The following is a 27803-nucleotide window of genomic DNA, read 5'->3' on the forward strand; positions in this document are numbered from 1 at the left end:
CTCCGTATCCATATGAGCCGAGTCCTTTATTAGGATAATATCAAAAATTGCCTATTTGACTTCAGTTGGAGTAAGTGGAGGTAATAAGAGTTGAGAATCAGATTGTGAAACACATGGAGTGAGGAAGCTCAGGTCTAAAGTTCTTTGATCACTGATATTTGATGTGAATCGATCTTGGAATGATTTGGTGAGTAAATTAATAAGATCTTGTTGTGAGTAAATTAATGATGGTGGAGTGGGTTCGAATATTTTTCATTTTGTTATGGAAAAATTTGGAGTTGCGATCGCCTTGGGTGAGCCATGTTTTGTGGGTTGTATTTCCCCATACCTTTTGAGTGAAGAGAAGTAATTTTGCTCTTTGGATTATAAGTCGATTAATATGTTTAATCCATATTGCATTAAAAGATTGATGCCATAATTTATCTTGTAGTTCTTTTAGTTTATCGTCATTACATTGTAGTTTATTAGTTATGTGTTTGTACTTCAATTTGGCCCAAGATTTAAGAGCAGTCTTGATGCGAAGCAATTTTTGCTGAATGCGATAGAAACGTGATCCCGTAATTTGAGCGTTCTAATTTTTCCTAAAAATAGAGTGTGACTCCTTGTCAAGGACCCAAAAGTTTTGAAATCGAAAGGACGGTGCTTTGGTAAGAGGCGTTGGGTTTATTGAGAACAAAATTGGCGCATGGTCCGATATAGTAAAATTGTGATAAATCAACGTAACTTGATTGAAGTCATTATAAAATTGAGTATTTGAGATAGACCTGAAGTTGTTCATAAATGGGTCTGTTGTTCGACAAACCTTTCCAGGAAAAGATTGTATGATGGCAAGGAATATCAATTGCTGATTGCATTTAGAGAAGCTGGGGTAAGCGTTGTAGCTGACTATTTTTAAGAGGTGCCCTCCCCAAGTTTGTCTTGGTGTAGGAGCATTTCATTGAACTCACCAATTAAAAGCCATGGATTTTGTAGCTGTAGTAAAAATTGATTGAGATATGTCCAAAATACATCTTTTTTCGAATTTTGAGCTGGGCATTTAGGTCCCTATAATAGAGTATATCTTGTTGACGGGTTTGTAAAGAATTTCCAAATGAACGAGTCGGTCATGAGTAACCTGATTTTGCATGGTAATATTGATGTTATTCCAACACACCTAAATACCTTAACGTGATTAATTGGATCTATGATTATATTGTTGTTATAACGAACATGAGAAAGAAACAAATTATGAATGCAAAAACAATGAAAACACACAACAGATTTACGTGGTTCACCAATTTGGCTACGTCCACGGCAGAGAGAGAGAGAATATTTTATTATGTGAGGAAAACCATATTACAGAGAGAATAGAGTGTTTTTCGTAGTGTAAAACCCTAAGATACAAATAACATATTTATATCCACAACAGAAAACGTGTTTCCGCGTCAAACGGCCAGCCGCCTGATCGGGTCAGGCGACATTCGCCCGATCGGGCGGTATTTTAACTTTGCCCAGTTTTGTTGTGTGCCCGGTCGGGCGAGTTCGCCCAAGTCGTTGTTCGATGTCTCGCCCGATCGGGCGACCAAGCCCGATGGCATCGATCGACCAAGCCTGATGGCATCAGGCGACCTTCCTTTCCACTCCAGTTTCTCAACGCGTCCCGGGCCCGATCGGGCGGCCTCGCCCAATTTGATTGGGCGGTACCCCAAGGACTGCTTTAGACGCATTTCTTCGAACATATTCAAGGCATAACTCTTACAAATCTCCACCTTGACTTGAATCCTCTCATAACAACCAGAAAACTAGATGCACTGATCACAACGCCCAGAATCTCCCAAAACACCAGATTTGTCCCAAAAGACAACCAGACCAGATTAGTCCCTAAGGACCCAGAATTGCCCAAAGAGGGCAACTAACAATCACGAACATTTAGTAACTCCAAACAGTGTTGGAACTTACTCTGCGGAACCGGCTTGGTGAACATATCAGCAGGATTATCAGCAGTTCCTACCTTCTTCACCTTAATCCTTGTCTCACTCCTCAGAAAATGATATCTGACATCAATATGCTTAGTCCTTTCATGATGGACTTGATCCTTTGCCAGACATATTGCACTTAAACTGTCAGAGTTCACAGTTGCCTGATCATGATGTAGACCCAAATCACTGATTACACCCTTTAACCAGATCCCCTCCTTAGCTGCTTCTGTTAGAGCCATATACTCTGCCTTAGTAGTAGACAAAGTTACAGTAGGCTGCAAAGTTGCTTTCCAACTTACCACAGAACCACCAAGAGTAAACACATATCCAGTCATAGACCTTCTACCATCCACATCTCCAGCATAATCAGAATCAGAATAACCTGCAACTAAGCAGGCCATATCACCTCCATTAATGAGACCAATATCTGACGTACCTCTAAGATACCGAAAAATCCTCTTGACTGCCTGCCAATGCTCCTTACCACCTACTAACTACACTGACTGCATATGCAAGATCCGTCCTAGTGCAAACCATAACATACATCAGACTCCCTACTCACTAGCATATGGAACCTGACTCATGTACTCCCTCTCCTCAGCCGACTTACGTGCAAAAGCCACAGACAAACGACTATCCGAAGCACTTGGAGTATCTATAGGTTTTGCTGTTGACATGCCAAACCTTGACAATATCTTCTCAATGTAACCCTTCTGTGACAAGAAAAGTTTCTTCTGAGTCCTTTCCCTATAAATTTCCATCCCTAAAATCTTCCTTGCTGCACCCAAATCCTTCATTTCAAATTCAGCACTGAGAAGTTCCTTCAATTTCTGAACGTCGGACTTGTTTCTGGCAGCTATCAACATATCATCCACATATAGCACTAAGTAGATAAAAGACCCATCTTTCAGCTTGTTATGATACACACAACAATCATATGAGCTCCTGTTGTAGCCTAGCTTCATCATATAGCTATCAAACTTCTTGTACCATTGCCTTGGAGACTGCTTTAGCCCATATAAGGACTTATTCAACTTGCAAACACTGTTTTCTTTTCCAGGAACCTGAAAACCATTTGGTTGAGCCATATATATCTCCTCCTCCAACTCTCCATGTAAGGAAGCTGTTTTTACATCTAGTTGCTCAAGCTCAAAATCCTGATGTGCAACTATTGCTAGTAGCACCCTGATGGAAGTATGTCTGACTACAGGCGAAAAAATCTCATTATAGTCTACACCCTCCCTTTGTGTGAACCCTCTTGCAACCAGTCGAGCCTTATACTTGACCCCTTCTTCAGATGTTATCCCCTCCTTTTTCTTGAAAACCCATTTACAAGTAACAATTTTTCTCCCTAAAGGCTTAGACACAAGCTCCCAAGTCTCGTTCTTATGAAGTGACTCCATCTCTTCCCCATTGCAGCAACCAATGGGTAGACTCCGTACATTAACTCTGCTCCCTATAGGTTGATGGCTCATAGACATCCACCTCTTCAGCAACCTGCAGTGCATAAGCTACCATATCTTCAAACCCATATCTATTTGGAGGTTTACCAAAATTTGTCTTATAGGACGTTCCCGTGCCAGGCTAGGCGCCTCCTCACTAGGCGTCGAAGATGATGGCTCTTCAAAAACCAATGTGTTGATGATCATCACTCCCATCATGAGTGACTTGCTGCTCCACCTGTTTATCAACACTACTACTATCTGATACTTCAATGGACATCACAGTAGGATTAAACATAGAATTTTCATCAAAGACTACATTTCTACTAAGTATAACCCTTCCTTCAGACGGAGACCAGATTCTATAACCCTTAACTCCATCTCCATAACCCACAAACACTCCCTTTTAGCCCTTGGTTCTAACTTTCCTTCATTCACATGATAATAGACATTACAACCAAAAACTCGCAAATCTGAGTAATCTCAGGCTTACCTGACCACATCTCATATGGTGTTTTGAGATTGATCCCAGAATGAGGTCCACGATTTATCAAATAACATGTTGTATTGACAGCTTCTCCCCAGAACCTTTTAGTCATACCAGCATTAGAGAGCATGCACCGAGCTCTCTCCAAAAGTGTCTGATTCATCCTTTCTGCTACACCATTCTGCTGTGGTGTATTTCTGACAGTTTGATGCCTAGCAATCCCTTCATTTTTACAGAACTTATTGAACTCAGACAAACAAAATTCCAGACCATTATTAGTTCGTAGCCTTTTGATCTTCTTCCCAGTTTGATTTTCCACTAATGCCTTCCACTGCTTAAATTATTGAAAGCTTCACCTTTTGACTTCATGATAATCAACCAAGTCATTCTTGAATCATCATCTATAAAAGATACAAAATACCTCCTACCTCTCAAAGACTCCATGCGTGAAGGACCCCAACAATCAGAGTGGATATAATCCAGAGTACCTTTTGTTCTATGAATGCCCTTAGGAAACTTGCTACGATGTAATTTTCCAAAAACACAATGCTCACAAAACTCAGGTTTGTGACCTTATGGCCACCCAGAAGATCTGCCTTGGAGAGGATTTGCATTCCTCTCTCACTCATATGACCAAGTCTCATGTGCCATAACTTGGTCATATCCCCCTTCTTAACCTCAGACGAAGCAATGAAAGCTGAACCTGAGATATGAACCCTGCAGAACATACAAAGTACCACGCTTGACCCCTTCAGAACCTCCTTTAAACCCTTGCAGACACACATAATTTCACCACTCCCTCTGAAATTGAATCCCTTACTGTCTAGTAGACTAAGTGAAATCAGATTGTTGGTGATCTGTGGAACATGCCTAACATTCTTCAAAGTATAGAATATCATCATGAGTTGAATCTTGATAGAGCCTATTCCAACTATCTTACAGACTGCACTGTTAGCCATCGAAATATTACCCCATTACCTGCTCATAAGTAGTAAACCACTCCCTATGAGGACTCATATGATACGACGCTCCAGAATCAAGAACTCACACATCACTATATGTTTGCTCATTTGCAACTAGAGCAAGGTCATCCTCAGAATTCGAATTTTCTGCTGCAACAGCAGCAGAACCAGACCCAGATTTATTCTCCTGATGCTTATTTTTAGGACATTCCTTCTTCCAATGCCCTTTTCCTTACAGTAGTTACAGATATCATTAGGTTTAGGACCCCCTTTAAAATTTCCAGATTTCTTTAAATTCTTTTTACCATGTCCTTTTCCACCACTACTGGCCACTAACCTAGAAGACTGATTTTCTGTACTACTACCAGATGCCTTATGGTGCAATTCCCTAGTATGCAAAGATGATCTAACTTCTTCTAGGGACACATAATCTTTACCAACAATGAAATATTGCACAAAATTTTCATACGATATAGGTAAAGAAACAAGCAGGATTAAAGCGGCATCCTCATCCTCCACCTTCACATTAATATTACGCAATTCTAATAAAATTGTATCTAATTGATCTAGATGATCTCTAAGAGGCACACCTTCCTGCATTTGCAGACTGAACATACGTTGCTTCAAAACCAACTTGTTGGTTAGAGATTTTGTCATGTACAAACTCTCTAATTTCAACCACAGACCATATGCGGTTTCCTCCTCCGCGACTTTAGTGATTATGTCATCTGCCAGACACAACATAATTGTTGAATGAGCCTTCTCCTCCATAGTGGTCATCTCAGCGGTAACTGGATCTGTTGTCTTCATGACCCTTGTTGCTTCAGTAACGCCCGCATCTTGATCTGCCACAGACTAAAACTATTCCTCCCAGTAAATTTATCGATTTTGACATTCACCCCAGACATCTTTCTCACACAGATCGATCATCAAAGCTCTTGATACTAATTTGTTATAACGGACGTAAGAGAGAAACAAATTATGAATGCAAAAACAATAAAAACAGACAACAGATTTACGTGGTTCACTAATTTGGCTACGTCCACGGCAGAGAGAGAGAGAATATTTTATTATGTGAGGAAAACCAGATTACAGAGAGAATAGAGTGTTTTTCGTAGTGTAAAACCCTAAGATATAAATAACATATTTATATCCACAACAGAAAACGCGTTTCGGCGTCAAACGGCCAGCCGCCCGATCGGGCGGTATTTTAACTTTGCCCAGTTTTGTTGCGCGCCCGATCAGGCGAGTTCGCCCGAGTCGTTGTTCGGTGTCTCGCCCGATGGCGTCGGGCGGCCTTCCTTTCCACTCCAGTTTCTCAACGCGTCCCGGGCCCGATCGGGTTGACGCATTTCTTCGAACATATTCAAGGCATAACTCTTACAATTGTTATGAAAATGGAGAGTTTTAAGAATTCGCTTGCTATTTACATTACTTGTTAATGTTTCTATGACGAGATGATATCTAGATTGTATTTAATTTTGAGATAAATTAATTCGCTAAACGTTTGGGGTCTTTTCCCCCTTGGATATTCCAACTCAAAATTTTCATTTAATCGTATTTTGAAGGGGTCTAGTTCTTTTACTATCGAGTCAGTGCGAAACTCGATTTAGGCCTTCGCTTTTTAGCCACCCATTTAGAATTGGACCTGCAGCCATGAACAAAAACGTTTTGGGAGTGGAAAAACACCCCTTTCAAGCGAGCGTCAAGTACTTGGTTCTTTATGGCTTTAGAAGCCAGTTCAAAGTAGATGGGCCTGGGGCCCATTTTATTACTGAAAGAAAAAGAGGGGGTGAGAACCCATTTTTCAGAAGCTGAGAAAGGAGCTGGAGTGGGCCGTCCATTCTTGGCAAGATTGAGCCCCCATGAATCCTGGCTGTTAACCGAGTTTAGCTTGCTGAATTAGTACCTGCATAAGGAGTTGCACATGTTAGGGGTGGGAAAACACCCCTGGCAAGCGAGTGTCAAGTACTCGATTCTTTTGGCCTTTAAAAGCTTGGTCGGGTATAGAAATAGACAGATGGACCAGAAGTCCCTTGTCAGTCCAGGGTAACTTCATTGGTGGCAAGATATCACGTGCAAAAAAGTGATGGGCCTGCACCATAGACGGATGAAGTAAGGATCATTCACCCTCCAGCTAGGATGGTAAAAGTTAAAACCTGTCACAGAAAGAAAACTGGTCAGGGAGTGTAAAACCACCCCTGTGCAAATGTGAGTGTCAAGCACTCGGTTCATTAAGGCTTTGAAAGCTTGTTGAATAAATTGAATCTCTATGAAATTTGAGCCTGGTTCCATTAAAGTAGTCAAAAAGTATTATTGTAATAAATGAACTATATTCATACACTAGTGGAAAAAAGCCCATCTGATGCGGTCAAAATCGAGCTTATTGATGCGGTTTTGGTCCGCATCAGATGAACTCGTAGCAGATCCCAATTATTTACTGATCCGGTCCAAAACCGGATCAGTAAATTATTTACTGATGCGGTTTTAAGCTTAAACCGCATCAGATTGTTCAAAATTTTATGTCAAAAAAAAGTGCAGACCTGCATCTTGCAGGTCTGCAATCTCTCTCGAAAGAAAATTTCAACAGATATTGAAGGTTGTGTACCATACACATATATATAAAAAGCACCAAAATGTCTATATACATATATATATACTTCCTCCGTTCCAAAATAAGTGAAACACTTCTCTCATTTATGTGAGAGCTTTTTGAGACAAGTGTTTCACTTATTTTGGAACGGAGGAAGTATACAATAACAATACATACCAATTTACCTTATTTCCAATTTTTAGAAAACGTATATATATTATATACATATGCATACCAAATATATATACCAAAATCTCCGGTTCAACAATAGAAAAAAAAATTACAAAAAAAACGAAAAAAAATGACTTCAGAACCAAAAATGAAAATGAACAAAAATAAAAAAAAAAACTAAATCTAACTAAAAACGTAAATTACATAAACTGAACGAAAATTATAACAAAAAAAAAATAAGCTAGATCTAACTAAAAATATAAATTACAGAAAATGAACGAAAATTACAAAAAAAACTAGATCTACAATTGCAAAAAAAAACGAAGGAAAAAATGTAAATTACAAATTAACTATAATTGCAAAACAAAAGAAAAAACGTAAAAAAATGAAAGAAAAAATTAAAAAAACTAGATCTATAATTGCAAAAAAAAAAGAGACTAAGAACCGGTTTGCGACGAAGCTTAAGAGACGGCGAACAACAAACGAAATCCGGCGAGTTTTCGATGAACAACGAACAACGAACGAATTCCGGTGAATTTTCCGAGAGAGAAATGCAGCTAGAGGAGAGAGATTGAAGGCGAAGGAAGGAATTCATAGGAGAAGGAGGAATGCGGCGTGTGAGAAGGGAGAAGGGAGAAGGAAGATGGATCATAAGGTTTAGAGAAGAGAGAGAAATGAGAGAGGGAATATGGGTTTTAATGGGGAGGATTGAGTTTCATGGGTTAATTTTCATTTCATGGGTTGTACATCTTTTTTTATATCTTGGGCTATATTTCGTGTTTTATTTCGTGAAAACATGGAAAATCTGATGCGGTTCTCTTAACCGCATCATATTTTTAAAAAACCGCATCAGTTTTTTTTTAATTTGATGCGATCCACAAGAGGACGCATCAGATTGTCGTCCCAACTTTCCTTCCATTTTTAATGTTGATTTTTGGATGTGATTTTACAAAAGCCACATCTGTTATTAAGTGACAGATAAGGTTTTTTCCACTAGTGATAGAAAGCATGTTATGAACAAAATTATTATAGTCAAGGAAAACAAACACACTATTAAGATATACCATGAACCAGAAGAGCTAATCTACCAACCAATATTTTGGCGGTGTGTAAAGGGTACTTAAAGACATCGACAGAAACAAAATGAGAATATGACTTGGGATTTTCCTCCAACGACAAACAATAACAGTATAACTATGAAGAATCCATAAAAATCCGTGCTTAAACATAGTTAAGTAAACAGACAATACGCTATTACGCTCAACCTATGAAGATTTAACATACAATCCCATAATTCCAAATAAAGAGTACAAGACAACATCAAAGCATTCTTGCCGCCCCACAAAACAACTTAAATTATCTTAGCACACCATCGATACTTGAAAAACTTGAAATCATACAAGGGTATTTACCAGGGCCGTCTTGTATAATTTAGGGGCTCTGTACTAAATTCAAAATGAGTCTCCAACCGGTAAATAAAGACAACTCTATATAAATATCAAAAATCAAAATTTACAACTAATAAAATTTGTTCATTTTCCAAACAATTTTCTTTTGTTAAAAATATAAGTGACTATATTACCAAAAGCACAAATCAAACCATGAATACAACCTAGCCAATCATACTAACAGTACACCAAAAAACCAACAAACAACTCAACTACAACTCATCCTATACAATGCTTCTAAATTACTGAACCAATTTTCCAAACACAATTTGCGATTGAGAAAAGTAAAAGAAAAAAAGTGATTAGTAAACCTGGACAATGATAGCAAAGGTTTTCAATTAATCGCTTTCTTTTCCAATGTAGCAGAGATTAGTGAACCTGATTATAGATGAAAAATCAAAAATTCTAATTTGATAAATGAATCATTCAAACCCCAAGAAATAACCAGAAAATATATAATAACCGAGAATTTCAGATTATCAAATTAAAAAACAACACAATAATAAAATGTTAAGATTTAAGAAATTACCTTTAAAGTTAGGAGAAGCCAAAAATATACAATGTTAGCCAATTTTGTAGTTGTTGTAGATGTGAATTTGAGAGTTGTTTGAAGAAGATGGTTGCTCATGGTTGAATAATTGAAATAACTTCTTATTTATCATATAAAAATCAAAGATAAGGAATATCAAACATTAACTAAACTCACACTATACAAAGGATTTTTTTTCCTCTTTGGAATTTGGGGATTAGGATGTTGAAATCAAACCTAAATTTAGATTGAGTTTGCTGGCTTGGAAGTGGAAGAGATGGAGCCATTAATGGTGTTTGGAAGGAGGAGCCATTAATGGGTTGGAGCATTGAAACTTGAAAGAACCGAAGAGGAGTAAATGGGGGAGCAGTAAATGAGTGAATGGGAAAGCGTCAATGACGCATTAGAATTCTGAATTAGATTTTTTTTTTTTTTGCTTTGGGCGGACAATTCAAAAAATTGGGCCCTTATATTTTTTGGGGCCCTGTGCAGTTGCTCACCCTGCACAGGGCCTTAGCAGGGCCTGATATTTACCTAGATTACCCCATATATGCTTAGTACATGCTATATGGCTATCAAGCCATGTGTCATATATCAAATTGAAGAAGAGGATACTTATATTTAATGAGTGTGTTCGAGAATTGGTAGTTGTTTGTTAGATTTTAGTTATACTAGACCGATGTAATCAATTGTTTGTATTACCTATTGATATAAATATTTTACCATTTAATACTTATAATATGGCCGGTATAATTAGTTGTGGGTTGTCTAATGTGAAATTAATAGAAAATGTCCAAAGGAGAGAGAATAGGAAGAGAGAGAAGCTCTCAAGACGGGGTTTATAGACCCCCGACCACCGGAACCACCCAACCCGTCCATCTCTCCTATGCTTTTCTCAAGTCCTCAATCACCCATGGCTCACAACATCAAGATCTCAATCGTCCAACCGCTTGCTGCTCCTGTTTTTCGCAAAACTCAAGCGGAGAAGATGATGATTCAATTTTCCCAGCCACATACCCAACAAAGATGCCATAACCACTACCTTAGAACTATCCAGCACCGACGACGCAATTGGTTTTCAATCCAGGTAAGTATTCCATCTCCTTTACTAAATTCATTAATCTTAATTAAGTATAATTTTGCAACAATTTCTCTGAATTACCAAGAAATCAGGCCTACTTTCCAATTGCTCTCTATTATGATCAAATCTTTTTGTGGGTCTTCTGTTTTCAGTATGAATGTCAGAGTATACGATCGACATCCATGAAATTCGCCTCAGTATGGTAGCCATCTATGGAGGTTTTGTCAAAATTATCAATTGGCCTTATGCTCTTACGGAATTCAATTTGATAATGTTGTAATAGTTGTCTTCCAGTCTTTCTATACTAAGTACCGTTGCACTCTTTACAATTGCATTTATCTTTTCATCTCACAAGGATTAGTAGCTTATATACCTGTTGTTATAATCTTATGTCATGTACCTCACGATCAAGATGTTTTACATTGGTCGAAATATATATCTTTGAGTGGGTTACTATACTGAAAAAAACATGTCCGTTTCTTCTATCTGGAAACATTGACACAATTAAGCCCTGTGATCTTTTATCCTAGTGTCTATATGCACCTTCGCTGCAACACCATCGTTTCTATGTACACCTCTCGATTGGGGAAATTACTGAAGGCTATGTTTACATGGTACATGAGCTTGTTTTATTTTTCTATGAGCCATATCATCACTTGCCAAGACACTTCAATATGGGTGCCTTCTTGGATAAATATATTGCCATGGTTAAGCAATAAAACACATATTGAACCGGTATGTGATGTTAGATCATCGCTCTATAAGTATCTAACCAGTGATTGGATAACTGACATAATTGTCTTGCAATTACTAAACTATATGCTTTATTCCATGCCAAAGCCATGCCATTATATAAAGATTATTCCCTCTTTGCGAATGTATAAGCATGATTGTAATTGTATTAATTGTCACAAAATTGTGAGTAAATGCCACTTTGCTACTATTGTGCCCGACTTTTGGGGCTGGCGCATAGCCTTGCCCAGCATCATTCGGTGCCTGCTTAGACACTTGGTGTCTTTGAAAAATTATATGCCCAATCACAGTGAAAACTACAGGTGGAGGCAATGCAAAGTCTTTGGAAGGCTCCTATATTGTCACACTATACGACTGCTATATGTCTTCCAAATGCACCATAATTTTATTGTCAATCTCTCATGTTTTTGGATTGGAACTCTCTCTTATCACTGCAATAATTTTACACGATTGATTTGTGGCCTTGCACAATATTCTGTGATGCCTAACCCAGGCATACGTCTTCTGTCGACAATCGAATAGTAAGTTACATATATGTAATCCATGAAAATTATTAGTTAGAATATTCAAGGTGCTAAAAAACAGAATGCATTTAGTGAGATTCTTTTTCTCACTCGAAAATACAAACCTGATATTATAATCATACTTGAAACCATGAGCTCAAAAGTAAATCGGCATAAGATGCTTACTACCCTGGGTTTTGATGAGATACTCATTATTGATCTGATTGGCCATAGTGGTGGAATATGGGTATTATGGAAAAATGACACTTATTCTATTACACCGCAAACATCATCGTCACGTTTGGCTCACTTTATAGTTTAAGAAAAATGCTCGTCTTTTGCTTTTTGGCTTACTGGTATTTATGCTCCTGCCCAAAACATTGATAAAGCTCCATTTTGGACCAATGTAACTAAATTTTTCTCTAGTATTCACCTTCCATGGTGCCTTATTGGAGATTTAATGAACTCTTGCACATCAGTGACAAAAGAGGGGGGATTCATGCCACCCCTTCACGTTGTCAAATTCTTTCAGACTTCATTTTCGCTTGTCAGACCCAAGATGTTTGCAGCTCTTCGAACGTCTTCTCTTGGAGAAAAAATCATAACGACCAATTTATTTATGAAAAACTTGCCCGCTGCTTAGTCTCTCCCCAATGGGCAACAATGTACCGAAATTCGTTTCTCCACTATGATGCTTATACTTTCTCTGATCATGCACCTATAATATTAACTATAACTCAAGTAAGACAATATACGCCAGCCAGATTTTGATTCCAGGATGCATGGACTAATGATCCTAATACAAGAAACATTGTTCACAAATATTGGTAACGACAACATTCACGTTCGCATTTTTATAATATAATCCACAAACTTCAGTTTATTAAACAAGAATTGAAATTATGGGCAAGGAAAAACTTTGGACATGTCCAACAGAAACTGGATCAGAATCATATTAGATTAGTAAATGTCCAACAACAATTACTCCAGTTTCCTAGCAATCCTCATATTGAGCAACACTTAAGACGACTAGTTCGTCAATGAGAAAGAATATTAACATTCACCCAAAAGTTTTGGGGGAAGTATTCTCAAAAGCAATGGTTGACAAAAGGAGATCGTAACTCTGCATTTTTTTATTCCAAGATTAATGTTAAATTCAAACGACAACGCATTTTGTGTATTAAAAATCATTTGAATCAATGGGTCGATTCCCCGAATGAAATACAGTATGCTTTTTTATCAGAATTTCAAGAACGTTTTAAATCAGCCTACCGGTATCATCGGCATGTCTCCACGCCTTGCATTTCCCCTATTGTCTCCGATACAGATAATTCACGTTTGGTAGCTTCTATTTCTGACAAAGAAATTAGAGACACTATCTTTAGCATCGATCCCATAAAATCCCCAAGATCATATGGTTATCGATCTAAATTCTTCCAATAATATTAGGATATTGTAGGTCCTGACATCTACAAAGCCATACATGATTTTCTCAATCATGGTCACCTTTTGTGTAGTGTTAATCATACATTAATCACTTTGATACCGAAAACAGCTAATCCTGAAAAACCAAATCAATACAGACCTAACAACTTATGCACCACATCATATAAAATTATCTCAAAAATTTTGGTAGAACGTCTTCGGCCAATTCTCGTTAAAATTATCAGCCCATTTCACCCTTTACTCCAGGAAGGCTTATACATGATAATGTACTTATTGTTCAAGAAATCCTGAATATCTTTAACAAATCAAAAAGTAAAATGGGATGGTTTGCCCTAAAATTAGATACGAAAAAAGCCTATGACCGTATCGAATGGGGTTTTCTAGCCCATGCTCTTTAAATTTATGATTTTCACCAACAATGGATAAAATGGATCATGCAATGCATCTCGACTGTCTCCTACTCACTCATCATCAATCAAGACACAACCTCTGTCTTCTACCCTTCTCGAGGACTTCGCCAGGGTGACCCTTTATCACCTTATCTTTTCATTTTGTGTATGTGTCGACGACTGGATTTAGCAGCAAAAAACTCAAAAGCAGGAATTGGAATCAAGCTTGCTCCACATTCTCAGATGATTCCAGGGCTATTCTTTGCTGACGACGGCTTACTATTTTGTAAAGCTAACCTAGATTTTGCTCATCGCCTCAAAAATATTCTAGATTTTTTTTAGCCTTAATTCAGGACAGTTAGTGAATTTTCATAAATCAGCAATCCTGTTTTCTAAACAAGTCCCGAATGCTAGACGAAGATCGATTGCTGGTATTTTTAATATGACCCAAAGGCTTTTTCGGGAAGGTGTTTGGGCGTTATATTCTCCCATTATAAGTCAATGCCTAGCGATTTCCATCACTTAGTTCAAAAAGTTGATAGTAAAATTAATTCTGGGCACAATCATTTTCTCTCGAAAGCGGGAAAATCAGTTCTTATTCAGAGTCAGCTAGAAACGTCCCCAGCTTATCTTATGGCAACGACTCAGATTCCCAATAAAATATGCTCTACAATAGATAATATCAACTGAAAGTTTACTGGCACTCCTCACCGAACTCTTCTGGACTATCCCTAATTGCATGGTCAAAAATTTATCGTCCTAAAAAATATGGTGGGTTGAATTTTCGGAAAACAACCCATGTAAATGAAGCATACTTAGCTAAAATGGGATGGCGAATCCTTTCTGACCAACACTCTCTCTGGCCAAATCTTATGCACCAAAAATATCTTCGGAATACTTCTGTCTTTGAGTACAAAGCTAAGTCAAGAGACTCTCATATTTGGAAGTCCATTCTCCGATCTCGAGAGCTTCTAAGGAAAGGAATACGTTAGAAAATTGGAACTGGAATAAATGTTTATTTTTTGGATTGATAACTAGTGTGCTAACCAAAGCTTTATTGAAATGCTAAATTTTCAAATCATGTCTATTGCTAATCTGGAGCTTACTCTCAATAGTGTCATTCTTCCATCTAGGCAATGAAATGTTTCTCTCCGTAATGAATTAGTTCCATCCCATATCATCCACCTAATTCTGGAGATTCCCATCCCAAGCTCTCCCACCGCAGATGTTCCTTGTTGGGGGCTTACTAGCTCTGGAGAATTTTCTGTTAAAACAGCCATTCTGGCTCGCTCATGGAATTACTCCTCATAGTATTCCTTGGTCTTTTAACTGGATATGGAAAATTAATATAGCCCCTAAAGTACAAATTTTTCTATGGCAATGTCTACAAAACGGTTTGCCATTAAAATCCAATTTAGTCGACCGTCAAATCACTAATGACGCTCTTTGCCTTCTTTGTAAATCTGATAATGAGACTCTTGACCATTTATTTTTCACATGCCCTCTAATAAGTCAATATTGGAACTCAAATTATCTACGGCCAAAAATCTGTTATATAGGGCCTCAAGATCTTGTACAATGCCTAACAAGTCTCCGTCCCTACCCTCAAGCCTTACAATTATTCTGCTACAATTTGCGGAGTATTTGGAAAGAACGTAATTCAATTATCTTCGAGGAAAATATGCTTAATTTAAATCGTATTTATTACAGAGCCTGACATTTGTATTTTGGAATGCACTACGCGAACTACGATGGAGTTTTCCTTTACTATCTCTTCAATTCCTTGTTGTAGGTCCCCTAATTCCATCACAGTTATCTGGCAGCCTCCCCCCCCCCCCCAATTGCTTCAAGCTTAACTTTGATGGTTTAGTTATTGACTCATCAGCCGCTGCCGGCGTTGCCATTCACAACTCAGCTGGTTTTCTTGTGCCCGCGCAAGTTTATCGATTTTGCCAAACCTCAGCCCTCGTTGTTGAAGCGTAGGGATTAAGTAACGGACTGATAGTTGCCATTCAGCAATATATTCAAGATCTATATATTATTGAAGGAGATAATCAAGTAGTTATAAGGGTGCTGCAAGGGCATTACACTTGCCCTTAGACTATCCAAACCCTAATTAATGACATTCGACATTTGCTTCGTCAGTTTAGATTCTACACCATTAAGCATATTTTTCGGGAAGCTAATTGGGTAGCAGATCTTCTATCAAAAAAAGGTCACCATAGTTCTGCTTCGGTAGATGTGGATGTTTCTACGGACCCTTTGTTAAATAAATTAGTTCTTCTTGATTCGTTAGGAGTCTCCCTTGAGAAGGATGTCATAACTTTCATTATGTACCAAAAAAAATAAAAAAAAATAAAAAATGCCAAAGTTGATATCAAATAAGTTAGTAAAACCAATTTTTAAATTATGAGTGAGAAGTTGGCTATTTAGCTATCCAAAAGTTAGTTACCAAACATTATTTCTAGTCATTAATCATAAGTAAGTTATCCTCTTATATGAAAATGTTTGTAGTATCGTGTCCTAATGCCACTTGAACGTCATGATGAATTATCGCTTTTACCACAAAGGAGGGGATAGATCATAGAGCCAACGTTGAAAGTGTAATTAGACGGTATGCGTTTTAGAGAATATAGGATCATATTACTACTTAAGTCATGTTCATTTGGATTAAATTCATTGAAATTTGATTCAGTCCAAAAGAACAAGACATTTGGTTTTATTGTTCTTCAACTGAGACATCAAATTTTAGATTGATTTTTTAAAGAGGGTGTGGCTCCATTTCATACCATTAAGAAAAAGAGAGGTGGTTCTCAAGCTAACAAGATAGAAGTTGTTCCGGTATGGAATAAATGGTAGGATGTGAACCGGTATCTCCTGCGTATGTGTAAGCCGGTTCGGAGTCCTGCAAAACAGAGCACGTAAATTAACCTCGAGTGTTGACCCGAGGAACTCCCCGCCGATGCCTTAGTCAGTATTGGGTAAACCGGTAGCTCTCAAGTGGAGTATGATTGTGTTTGTGAACATACCTTATGACTCGGATCAACGGGGTATTTATAGGAGCCGGCAAGATTCCTTGTTAAAGTAGGACTCTTCTTCTATTGGCTGAACGCAGGTATATTCCTTTGGGATATACTTTTATCTTCTATTGAAGTTTTATCCTTAGGCCCGTAGGCTTATATGGATAGATAGTGGATCAAATCCAGGCCCATGAGCACTGGCCTAGGGGGGATACCGTCTTGGTATCTTAAGGGAACCGGTATGACGAAGTCAACGGTTCTGTGGTGAGTGCATTGACCAGAACGATTTAAATCGGTCTGGTGAGACTGGTATGACGAAGTCAACGGTATGGAACGTATTCTGCCTAGTTATTGGATGCCTTGAAGCCGAACCGGACGGCATATTCAAATATTTCCCCCTCTGGGGATGTCATCACCACTCCGGCCCCTGCTCCACTTTGAGCAGTTGAGCCGTCAACTGCTATGTGCCAGATGCCGGCTGCTTCTGATGTTTCCGCATAGGTTGTTTCGACGATGAAGTTTGCAAATGCTTGGGCCTTAATGGCGGTGCGACGCCGGTACTCAATGTCGAATTCCGATAGTTTGATTGCCCATTTTAGCAGCCTACCGGTCGTGTCGAGCTTGTGGAGGACCTTTTCTAGAGGCTGATTAGTGAGGTCCCGGACGGTATGTGAGTCGAAGTATGGTCTCAGCTTTCTTGCCACGATGAGTACGACATATGCGATCTTCTCCAGCAACTCGTACCTTTGTTCTGCCCCGTCCAGGACGTGGCTTATAAAATATATGGGGCTTTGCTGCCCCTGCCTCTTTACTAGTAATACTGCCCCTGCCCCGGCCAGGACGTGGCTTATAAAATATATGGGGCTTTGCTGCCTCTGCCTTTGCCTCTTTACTGGTAATACTGCTGCTACCGTCTTCTCAGACACTGAGACGTATAATTGGAGCTTGTCCCCGAGTTCCGGCCGGGTTATCGTCGGCAGCTTCTTGAAGTGCTCCTTAACCCATTCGAACTTCTTATTACCTCTAAGGATTTTTGAAGAACGGCAGTGCTTTGTCGACCGACTTGGAAACGACCCTCGTGAGGGCTGCCATCCTTCTTGTCAGCTTCCGGATGTCCCGGATGCTCTTTCGCTCCGGGAGGTCGCTGATTGCTTTAACTTTGTCGGGGTTGGGGGCTATGCCCCGCTCGCTCACAATGATATCGTCGATGTATACTTCTACATTTCGGCCTTTCTGATGCTCAAAGATTTTGTCTACCAACTTTTGATAAGTGGCACCGGCATTCTTGAGTCTAAAAGGCATTGCCTTGTAAGCATACACTCCTGCATCTGTGATAAATACCGCTTTGTTTCTATCAGATTCTAGCAAGCTGATCTGATGATATCCGGAGAAGGCATTCATAAAGCTTAGCAAGGCGTGGCCGCTAGTGGAGTCTACTAGCTGGTCAATCCTGGGTAAGGGATAGCAGTCCTTGGGGCAGGCCTTGTTAAGGTCGGTGAAATCCACGTACATCCGTCACGACCCCTTGGCCTTTTTGACCATTACCACATTGGCCAACCATTCCGGATAATCACAGGGTTCGATGAAATCTGCCAGTAGCAGTTTATCAACCTCTTCCTTGATGTCCGCATTCTTTTCTGAAGAGAAATTCCTCTTCTTTTGCTTTACCGGCTTGACGTCCTCGTTAACATTCAGCCGGTGGACCATAAATGTTGGGTCAATTCTCGACATCTCATCTGCAGAGAAGGAAAAGATGTCGGCATGATCTCTCAAGAGGCTTATCAGGTTGATCTTGACATCTGCCGCCAAGTCTGCTGCAATCTTCACGTTCTTTCGGCGTTTCTAGCTCCAGGCTTACTTCCCCTGTATCACCTTCCGGGCTAGGTCGCGGCTGATCTGCCGGCCTTCCCTCAAAGTTTTCTATCGAAAGATCTCTCTTAGCTTTGTTCTCTGTATTGCGCCTCTTTCTTGCGGACAGTGGCGACTCTGTCGGTCGCTTATGGTCCGAGTTTCTGAGAGCCGTCAGGTAGCAGGCCCTGGCTGACTCTTAGCTTCCTCTAAGCCTTTCTGGCTTACCTTCATTTGACGTATAGATCATCGTCAAATGGTAAGTGGAGACTACCGCTTGCGCATCGTGGATCAGGGGTCGTCCAATGATGGCGTTATATGCGGCTGGGACGTCGACAATGAGAAATTCCGCCATCATGTCCCTGGAATGGGATCCTTCTCCCAACTTTACTGCTGATTTGACGGTTCCTTCTGGAACAAAGGATGCTCCTGTGAAATCAATGACCGGGTAAGAGACCGACTTCAGACATACAACTTCGAGGCCCATCTTTTCGAATGTCTCTTTGTAAAGGATGTTGGCGGAACTTCCACCATCCACTAGTACGCGATGGACCATTGCCGTTGATATTTGCAGAGATACTACCAAGGGGTCATCATGAGGGTGGATGATTCCCTTAGCGTCCTCTGATGTAAAAGCCACGGACGGCATGGATGGGGGTGCCGGCCATTTCCCAATGTTGTGATAGTTTACTTAGTGCCTCACTTCTTTCAAGCTAGCTTTGGCACCATGTATGCTTCCACCCCGTGTCAGCCCTCCAGAGATAACATGGATTTCGGTGATCCTGTCTTTCACCGACTTCGTGTTGTCGTTTTCATCCTCCCTGGATGGAGACTTTCGGTCGATTATTGCCTGGTACTGGGTGAAGTAGCCCCTTCGAATGAGATATTCGATCCCGTCCTTCAGGTCCTTACAGTCATCTGTCACGTGACCATAGTTCCTGTGGAACTCACACCATTTCGATTTATCCCGGCCCTTGTAGTACATTTTTCTGGGCCTTTGCCACTTCTCGTCCTTTTTATGCAGCTCGAATATCTTCGCCCTAGATATTGTTAAAGGGGTGTAATTGCGATACCGGTCGGTTTTCCCTTCTTGACCCTTCTTTACAGAGTTGCTTTCTTCCCTCCTGTTGGAGTTTTTCGACTTTTTATATTTCCGGTATTTATCGTCCCTACGATCTTTCTCCTTATCTCTTCCATCTCCAGCCGGCCTTTTAGCAGCTGCCGCCTTATCAAACTCCTCTCCTCGGATAAAGTCATTTGCCTTTCCCATGACTTCTGTTATGTTGGTCAGCTTTTTGCGGCCCAGGTAGCTTCTGCAGGCAGTTCCTTCTATAAGACCTGCCATTAGGGCCAACACCGCTACTTCCTGTTGCAAACTAGGAATGGTAACGGCTTCCGCATTGAACCGTCCTACGTAATCCCTCAAGCTTTCAGAGTATCATTGCTTGATGGACATCAACTCGCCGGTAGTTTTCTCCTTGCGTTTGTTACTGACAAAGTGGGTAACAAACATATATGTGAGCTGATGGAAGTCAAAAACAGCTGCAAGCGGTATGCTCTTGAACCATGTTTGGCCGAGACCAACCAGTGTTGACGGGAATACCTTACACCATACCGAGTCGGTATCAGTGTACAACAACATTTGTCCCTCATAGGCCGATATGTGGTCCTCCGAGTCTGTCTTGCCGTCATATTTGCATGCCAGCATTTTGATCTTCTCCATGGGCTCCTGGAAGATGGCCGTGGAAAAAGGAGAATTCCGCAACGATACCGGCGCCCTGCGTTTGTACTCGCTTCCCTTTCTGGGATGGGAAGACAGCTGGACTTCCGTTTCCTGAGCTTCCTCTTCTTCCTCCTCTCCAACCTGCTCCGTTGGGGATCTTAGAGTTGGCCACCTGATCCTGGTCATTCCGGCCTCGTTCCCCCCTGGTGGCCCGTCCCTAGTGATTGCATTTTTCTCACTGGGTTGTAGGCTCTGCTAAGAGGTCGTTTGGTGGGTGGACCGGTCGGTGGTGTCTGGCTGGCCATGGCCTGGAAGACCTCTACTGCACTCCTGAGTTGTTCTGGAGTGAACATATGTTTGTTGGAGTGTTTGGAAGATATTCTCTTCAGGAGTTTCAGGAGCTTTCCTCCCCTTATTAGTGGGTGGCCGGGTTAATCCAGTCACCGACGTCGAGGTTGAGAACCCTGGTGGTGTTTTCTCAATAGGAACATTGTTTGTGTCAGTTTCCGGCATCCCAAAGTGCTGGTTAGGATCCATGAGAGTTGTTTTGCTGGTAAAAAATGGCTTAGACTCAAAAGTATAGTTCACCCCTCCTTCTAGCGCCAATTGTTCCGGTATGGAATAAATGGTAGCGTGTGAACCGGTATCTCTTGCGTATGTGTAAGCCGGTTCGGAGTCCTGCAAAACAGAGCACGTAAACTAACCTCGGAGGTTGGTCCGAGGAACGCCCCTTCGATGCCTAAGTCAGTAATGGGTAAACCGGTAGCTCTCAAGTGGAGTATGATTGTGATTGTGAACGTACCTTATGACTCAGATCAACAGGGTATTTATAGGAGCCAGCAAGAATCCTTGTTAAAGTAGGACCCTGCTCCTATTGGCTGGACGCAGGTATATTCCTTTGGGATATACTTTTATCCTCTATTGAAGTTTTATCCTTAGGCCCGTAGGCTCATGAGGATAGATACTGGATCAAACCCAAGCCCATGAAAACTGGCCCAGGGGGATACCGTCTTGGTATCTTAAGGGAACCGGTATGACGAAGTCAACGGTTCTGTGGTGAGTGCATTGACCAGAACGATTTATATCGGTCTGGTGAGACCGGTATGGAACTTAGTCAGCCCCCATACAGAAGTATAATTTTGTAAAATGCAATGATTGTGTTCATTTCATATACTCGTCGATCACCAAGAAACAATGGCTTTAGTCATGCTTAGTTTTTGCGTTATTCAAGGCGTAAGGACTTCTACAACATATGTGGAATCTAGCATGTCATATAGCCAATTCTTAACTAAAGGCTTAGATAAAACTGGTCGAGTTTTGAATAAGAAGAATACGGTATTGCATTTCCTTGACAATGCTATATTTTTTGTTATTTCCATCGTGTATTTTGCTAGTATGCGCTTATGGCCTTGTATCTTATACTTTTATACTTCATTTCCCCCCTTTTCTTTTTCTTTCCCTTTCCTTACCTCATTTCTCGCCACCCCACTCCATACACTCACCCTCACTTGCATCCTCCTCTACCACCACCAAAATAACGGCCCCATTGTTACCATCACTATTTCCACAACTACGTCCATTACTCAAAAGAAGAAAGATGTTGCTGAAAAAGCAAAACGTGGACGGAAAATCAGCATTACATCTTTCTTCGTATGAAAACAACTCGAGCGTCTACAACCATTGCCTGAAGCACAAGCCAATCGCTACATATCCGTCAATAGTTGCAAGCTCCTATTACAGACGCTATAGGTACAAACATATGTGGCAGACACTCTACCGTAGGTGCAAACATCTGTTATGGACCCCTAAACCTATGGTTTGTATCAATCACAACTCTTAACAGTGGCGGATTTAGAACTAATGTATAACGGTGTCACTTATACTGCTGACAAACGTTATAGATATTGCTACGTCATATATTTTTAATTGATTTATCCATTTTCATAAAGCTTTAGAGATTTTTTCCTACCAAGTGGGTGCAAGTGCCCCCCTACTTTTAAGGTGGATTCGCCCCTGACTTATAAAGCGAAGCTTCAATATTTTGGCAAGATTGACCAATGTTGGTCGCCTATTGAATCTTATGGTCCTTCAATGGTGATAGGATATTAGGACGGGTGGTGGAACTATGGAGGAAACAGGGTCCAAGATAGATCACAATTTGAGTTTGTTATTTTCAATTTATTTTTGCTTATTTGAACTTATATGGACTTATTAGACCTTATCTAAACTTATCATACCTTATTTTGTGAGTCTATCAAACCTAATTTTTGCTGAATCGAACTAATATGAACTTATTGGTCCTTATAAGACTTTATCTAAGCTTAATTTTAATTACTTGAGCTTATTTTCTCTTATAATAGCGAAAATAATTGAATAAAACAGGGCCAAAGAGTGAAAGGAAATGGAGAGGGGTTGTACTTGTACATAGGGTGCGATCTTCTTGTATCCAAGGCAATACTTAGAACGTACAGAGACAAAATTTAGTCGTTCACAAAAGATATTCTATTCTTAATGAAAACAATTTGTGTCAATTTGCAACCTTCACTTCATCCTCTTCATCTCTATCATTTTTGCGTTTGACAGTAAAGTGTATGAATCTAATAAAGTCGTCAACAATAGAAAGGTAGAGAGAAAGTAGGGAACCACTCTTTTTGAATAAAAAACATTTGATAAGGAAAACGTATGAGTATTTTAAAGGAGAAGATGGGAAAACACCAACTTTTTAATAGTATAAAAAGATCTTTTATGGTGAAACGAGATCTATTTATTGTACTTCCTCCGTTTCTTTTTACTCGTTACACTTTCCATTATGGGAAGTTTCACATTACTTGCTACACTTCTTTTTTGGGCAATGAATTCTCTCTATCTCTCTCCTCCCACATGGGCCCCTTTTCTTTTTAATATCTACCTCTCTCTTCTCCAAAAATTGCCTAGGAGTCCGTGAAATGAGAAGTGTAGCGAGTAAAAAGAAACGGAGGAAGTATGTAGGATTTATTATGACATTTCCATTTAGGGAAAATATAGGATCTATAAAAAAACAGGGTAAGTAACATTTATTTCTTTCATTGTTATTAGTAACGAAAACATGTTATCTCTAGTTATTTAAAGACGAATCACAAAATATTATAGTTATGATAATTATTATTGTTAACCTTATTTGACCATGATTATTGATTATAATATCTTTTTAATAATAATATAATCAATTAATAGTGAATAATAAAATAATAGACAATATTACAAATATAATACTACTCCCTCCGTTTCCTAAAGATCTTCCCTCTTTCCGTTTAAGGGTGTTTCCAAAATATCTTCCCTCTTTTGCTTTATTCCTTATTTGGCAAAACAAATTTCCCTATTTACCCTCTCATGTCACTATCATATGGTCCACCATTACATTATTAATTCAATTTTACTCCATTTCTCTCTCCTACTTTACTCACACCATGCCCCACACAACTTGATTTTCCTTGGTATCTGTAGGAATAGTAAGTGGGAAGATCTTTAGGAAACGGAGGGAGTATATAATAATCATAGTGGTACTTTAATTAAAATTTTAATTTTGATTTATTGATCAATGACTATTTAGACCTTATTGAAACTTATGGATCCGATTAAAACTTGTTGCACTTGATTAAACTTTATTAGAACTTATTGACCTGATTGGACCTAATTGATACTTATCAGAACTAAACTGAACATACCTAAAACAGTAAAACTTAATTTTTTAAGGTGGAGCAGAAGGCACCCTCACTCCTACCCTCACTCCTACTTCATATTACAAGGGCAACACTTAATGACAAAAGCAATTCCAACCCTAACCTTGATGGTTATACCATCTCACTAATATATATATTCAGCCACAATTTGAAACTTTATTATCTCGGTTATTTAATACTTGACATGCTACTATTATCTTAGTGCAAACAGCAGTGTTGATCAAATGAGCATATGAAGTATATAGAATCAGTCAGTTCTCAGATTCCTGAGTGGACCAAAAGGGGTAAGTTACGGAGGACAATAAAACATCCAGATCAGATGGGCAAGGAAGTTGATTGTCATAGACTACAAAACCAACGAAACATTTATATTTTTACCACACCTGATAACTGACAGCTAGAGTGGTACTTCGAATTTCACCACAAAAACCTCAGCTCACTTCTTTCAGGAACGTATAGCTCTCTCACATTAGTTAGAATCTAAATTTGCAATTCATATACTATGCATCTTCACTTTGAAACAGTTTTTCAACATCAGCAATGGTGCTACGAGCTTCATCAATTTCTGACCCTTCTTTCTCGTCAGCCTCTTCTAGCTCCGCCTGAAAAAAGGTTGATGTTCAAAGAGATAAAGTTAATAAGATGTCAAACTCCATATCTTAGATCCAACAAGATACTAGCATCTATAAACTACATGTTTCAAGATCAGAAGATACAAAGTGCAATGCAGATACATCCACAGCAGAGCGACATTTTTCAAGCAGATATTCCATATTCCCTAAAACTCGAGGCAGTACATGGATGTCTGACACCTAAATATGAGTTATCCAACAAGTGGAGCATGAGAAACATTGTACCAATGTTCCCTTTAGGTCAGCCAGTGCAGACTCCAGGCGCTTGCGACAGTCGGGAATCATCATCCTTGATTCAGCCAGCACATTCTCCTGAAAGTAGGAAATAGGGGAGTGTTATGAAGATGATTAATTTCACAAGATCATTTAGAAAGTTATTCATTCTTCGTTAAGTGATATTGTTAAAATTTTTATCAAGCAGACTATAGAGCAGGAAAGCCTTTCAATAGAAGCTAAACAATTAAAGATTGTACTCTAGCAATTGGTAGTACTAAATTCATATCACAAAAATATTATGAATATTTCCAAAAAAAAGGTGGTTAGAAAAAGAAAAGGGGATGCCAAAAGGTTCTGGGACAAACCAACTGGTAAACAAAAATCTTTCACAAGAATGGTAGTTCCCACGTTATAGCTTTTGGAAACTGTCTCAAACTCTCAATGCATCTAAAATGAAAAATCAAGATGCATCTAAGTTCCTTTGGTAATCAAATATTTCTCAAAATCCTTTCACAATTGTCTCAATTCAACCAATTCATTTCAGCAGTATAGGTATGTATGCATGATACATTAATAACCAGGAAAAATCAAAAGCATCAATGACATATTTGAAACAAAAATATAGTATTTGCAAGTCAAAGATATGATCTTAGACTAGTTTAGCAGGGTTTGGTTGGACAAAACAGAGAAGAATGTAGTGGAATCAGTGACATTAAATTGCCTGAAAACAAGAGTACATTAACCCAATCATCTTTCCTTGTTCCAACTACGCTAATACACTATTGGCTAAGTCCCACATATTAATCACACAGATCAATATCTTGGAAAAGTCTCCTAGGACATTGAACAACGGGATACAAGAATAGAACACATGATGAACTAAATGCAACCCAAATCTCAAAGCATATTTCTAATGGAAGGGCTGTTTCAAATGCCAACAGGTAGGAGTTGCTACGCAATTGGTGGGAGACACAATACCCCAAATCCCAATTGGTATGCCCCAGGCCCTTAGTCTGAGAAATTCTACAATGACTTTGGTATAATGAGCTATAAAAATGTAGGAGAAAAAAAAGGTGCAAGAGTCTTAATCCAGCCTCAACCATGGTATCGAAAAATGCCTGGATCAGTTCGGTCCTTATATTGGAACGGTCTTCAAAATCGGCCAATCGAATTTGATCGATTCAACATAGTGGATTTCAATAAGCTGAAATTTCAGCTCAACCAACCGTGACAAGGCAATTTCTCCCCTTTTTCTAAATGTATATTCCATAATAGCAGTACTACAATCTAGGAGATATAAAGATATTAAGATACTTCATTAACTATTACAAATCAAAAATTTATTACATACAATCATAATATTGGGGTATACTATGCACAAAACAAACGTGTTTCACATTGAGGGTCCGTTTGGTAGGGCGTAAAACATTTTCCTGGAAAATTGTTTTCCTCTATTTGTAATTTCTCATTGTTTGCAAAGGAGTATAAAACCATTTTCCCTTGAGTAAAATTGCTCTCCTAATGACAGAAAACCATTTTCCTTTCCAAATGAAGGGGAACTATTTTCCTCCCTTTTCTTTATCTCTCTTGTACACTACTCTCACTACCTCCTTATTTTCCCTTTCATTTTCCTTTCATTTTATAATTTTTTCTTACCTAGAACCAAATAACGGAAAACAAATTTTGGAATTGTATTTTCCTTTGTAAATTGTTTTCCATGAAAATCACTTTACACCGAAAATGTTTTACGCCCAACCAAACGAAGCCTGAATGTATCAATTTTGTTCCTGCAAAACCGCAACCATTTCCACAACCATGACCAACACCGTACCGTAATTTCAAATAATGACCTCAACCAGGTTTTATTTGATTTCCAGGCAAGACTAATTTCAGATAAATTGGCACATCAGCACAGACAACTTTTATAATAAGATGGAAATCGATGCAAAAACATACCTGTTGCTTAAGGTCATAAGGGTCAGCACCTTTCTCCTTCATATCAGCTGTTTTAGCAGCTTCACTTTCGACCTCTTTCTCATAAGAGTGTAGCTCTTTAACAAGGCGCTTACAAGTGCTAGTTTTTATCTTCAAGTTTCTCAATGTCGCCATATGCTACATTCCAGATTTCCAGTCACAAAACTTCAAAAATCGATTTGATGAAACAAAGAACAACAAAATATTCTTATCATATGATTCCATGAAACAAACATATGCCAAGATTTCGAATCATAGGTTTATAACATGTAAATTATCCCTAAAAACATGAAATAAAGAAAAAATAAGTTGAATTCAAGAAACAAACAATAACAATTGCATAAAATCAATCGCATGAACAATTACATGAAGTAGATCTTAAAGATCGCAAGACATGAAATTTCACAACAAAAGATCGTCTAAACAAGTAGATTCATCTACGGAATGGAAAAAACCTGGAACGAGCTTTGAAGATCAATTCGAGTCTGAGAATTCGGTACGAGTGAGGGAAGCTAAGACGTTTCTGAAGTTTAGGATTATTGATGCAAATGGGCGGAAAATGTCGGGGCTGGCCGGCCACGGTATTAGTCTATTAGACTATTGGTTATTACTCCATTTCATTTTAATCTACGCACTTTAATATTTTACGCTATTTATAAATTTCACTTTGATCACCATTTGTGATTTAGGCTATGTTTAGTTCACCTAAAATTTTCTAATCTGAACTTATCTGGTATGATCTAGAAGATCTTATCTTTTATAAAATATATTATTATTATATTATTACTTTGTAATTCATTAATATGCAATACTCCCTCCGTTTCCTAAAGATCTTCCCACTTACTGTTCCTACAGATACCAAGGAAAATCAAGTTGTGTGGGGAATGGTGTGAGTAAAGTAGAAGAGAG

The 27803-nt window shown here is 39.0% G+C and overlaps 1 protein-coding gene across 2 annotated transcripts; it reads right to left on the bottom strand.

The window, feature by feature from the left end:
* Positions 1-24288: 24288 nt before the first annotated feature.
* On the bottom strand, positions 24289-27501 carry LOC104886754 (tubulin-folding cofactor A). 2 transcript variants are annotated; one of them, XM_010671242.3, is made up of 4 exons: positions 27350-27501; positions 26877-27032; positions 24930-25016; positions 24289-24674 (listed from the first exon to the last, which is right to left on the bottom strand). In XM_010671242.3, exons 2-4 carry the CDS (start codon positions 27027-27029, stop codon positions 24573-24575), a joined length of 342 nt encoding a protein of 113 aa, XP_010669544.1. In that variant the 5' UTR covers positions 27030-27032; positions 27350-27501; the 3' UTR covers positions 24289-24572. The 2 variants fall into 2 exon arrangements, with proteins under 2 accessions (XP_010669544.1, XP_010669545.1); XM_010671243.4 differs by having other exon boundaries at positions 26877-27059; positions 27350-27483.
* Between the last annotated feature and the right edge of the window lie 302 nt (positions 27502-27803).

Source organism: Beta vulgaris, chromosome 2, assembly GCF_026745355.1.
Source record: "Beta vulgaris subsp. vulgaris cultivar EL10 chromosome 2, EL10.2, whole genome shotgun sequence".
Taxonomy (NCBI): domain Eukaryota; kingdom Viridiplantae; phylum Streptophyta; class Magnoliopsida; order Caryophyllales; family Amaranthaceae; genus Beta; species Beta vulgaris.

Excerpts from the sequence above, each read along its gene's own strand:
- LOC104886754 (XM_010671242.3), bottom strand. The coding sequence starts at position 27,029 with ATGGCGACATTGAGAAACTTGAAGATAAAAACTAGCACTTGTAAGCGC. Across the intron at positions 25,017-26,876 it reads CTTATGACCTTAAGCAACAG|GAGAATGTGCTGGCTGAATC; the intron begins GTATGTTTTTGC and ends TCCTACTTTCAG. Across the intron at positions 24,675-24,929 it reads CTGACCTAAAGGGAACATTG|GCGGAGCTAGAAGAGGCTGA; the intron begins GTACAATGTTTC and ends ACCTTTTTTCAG.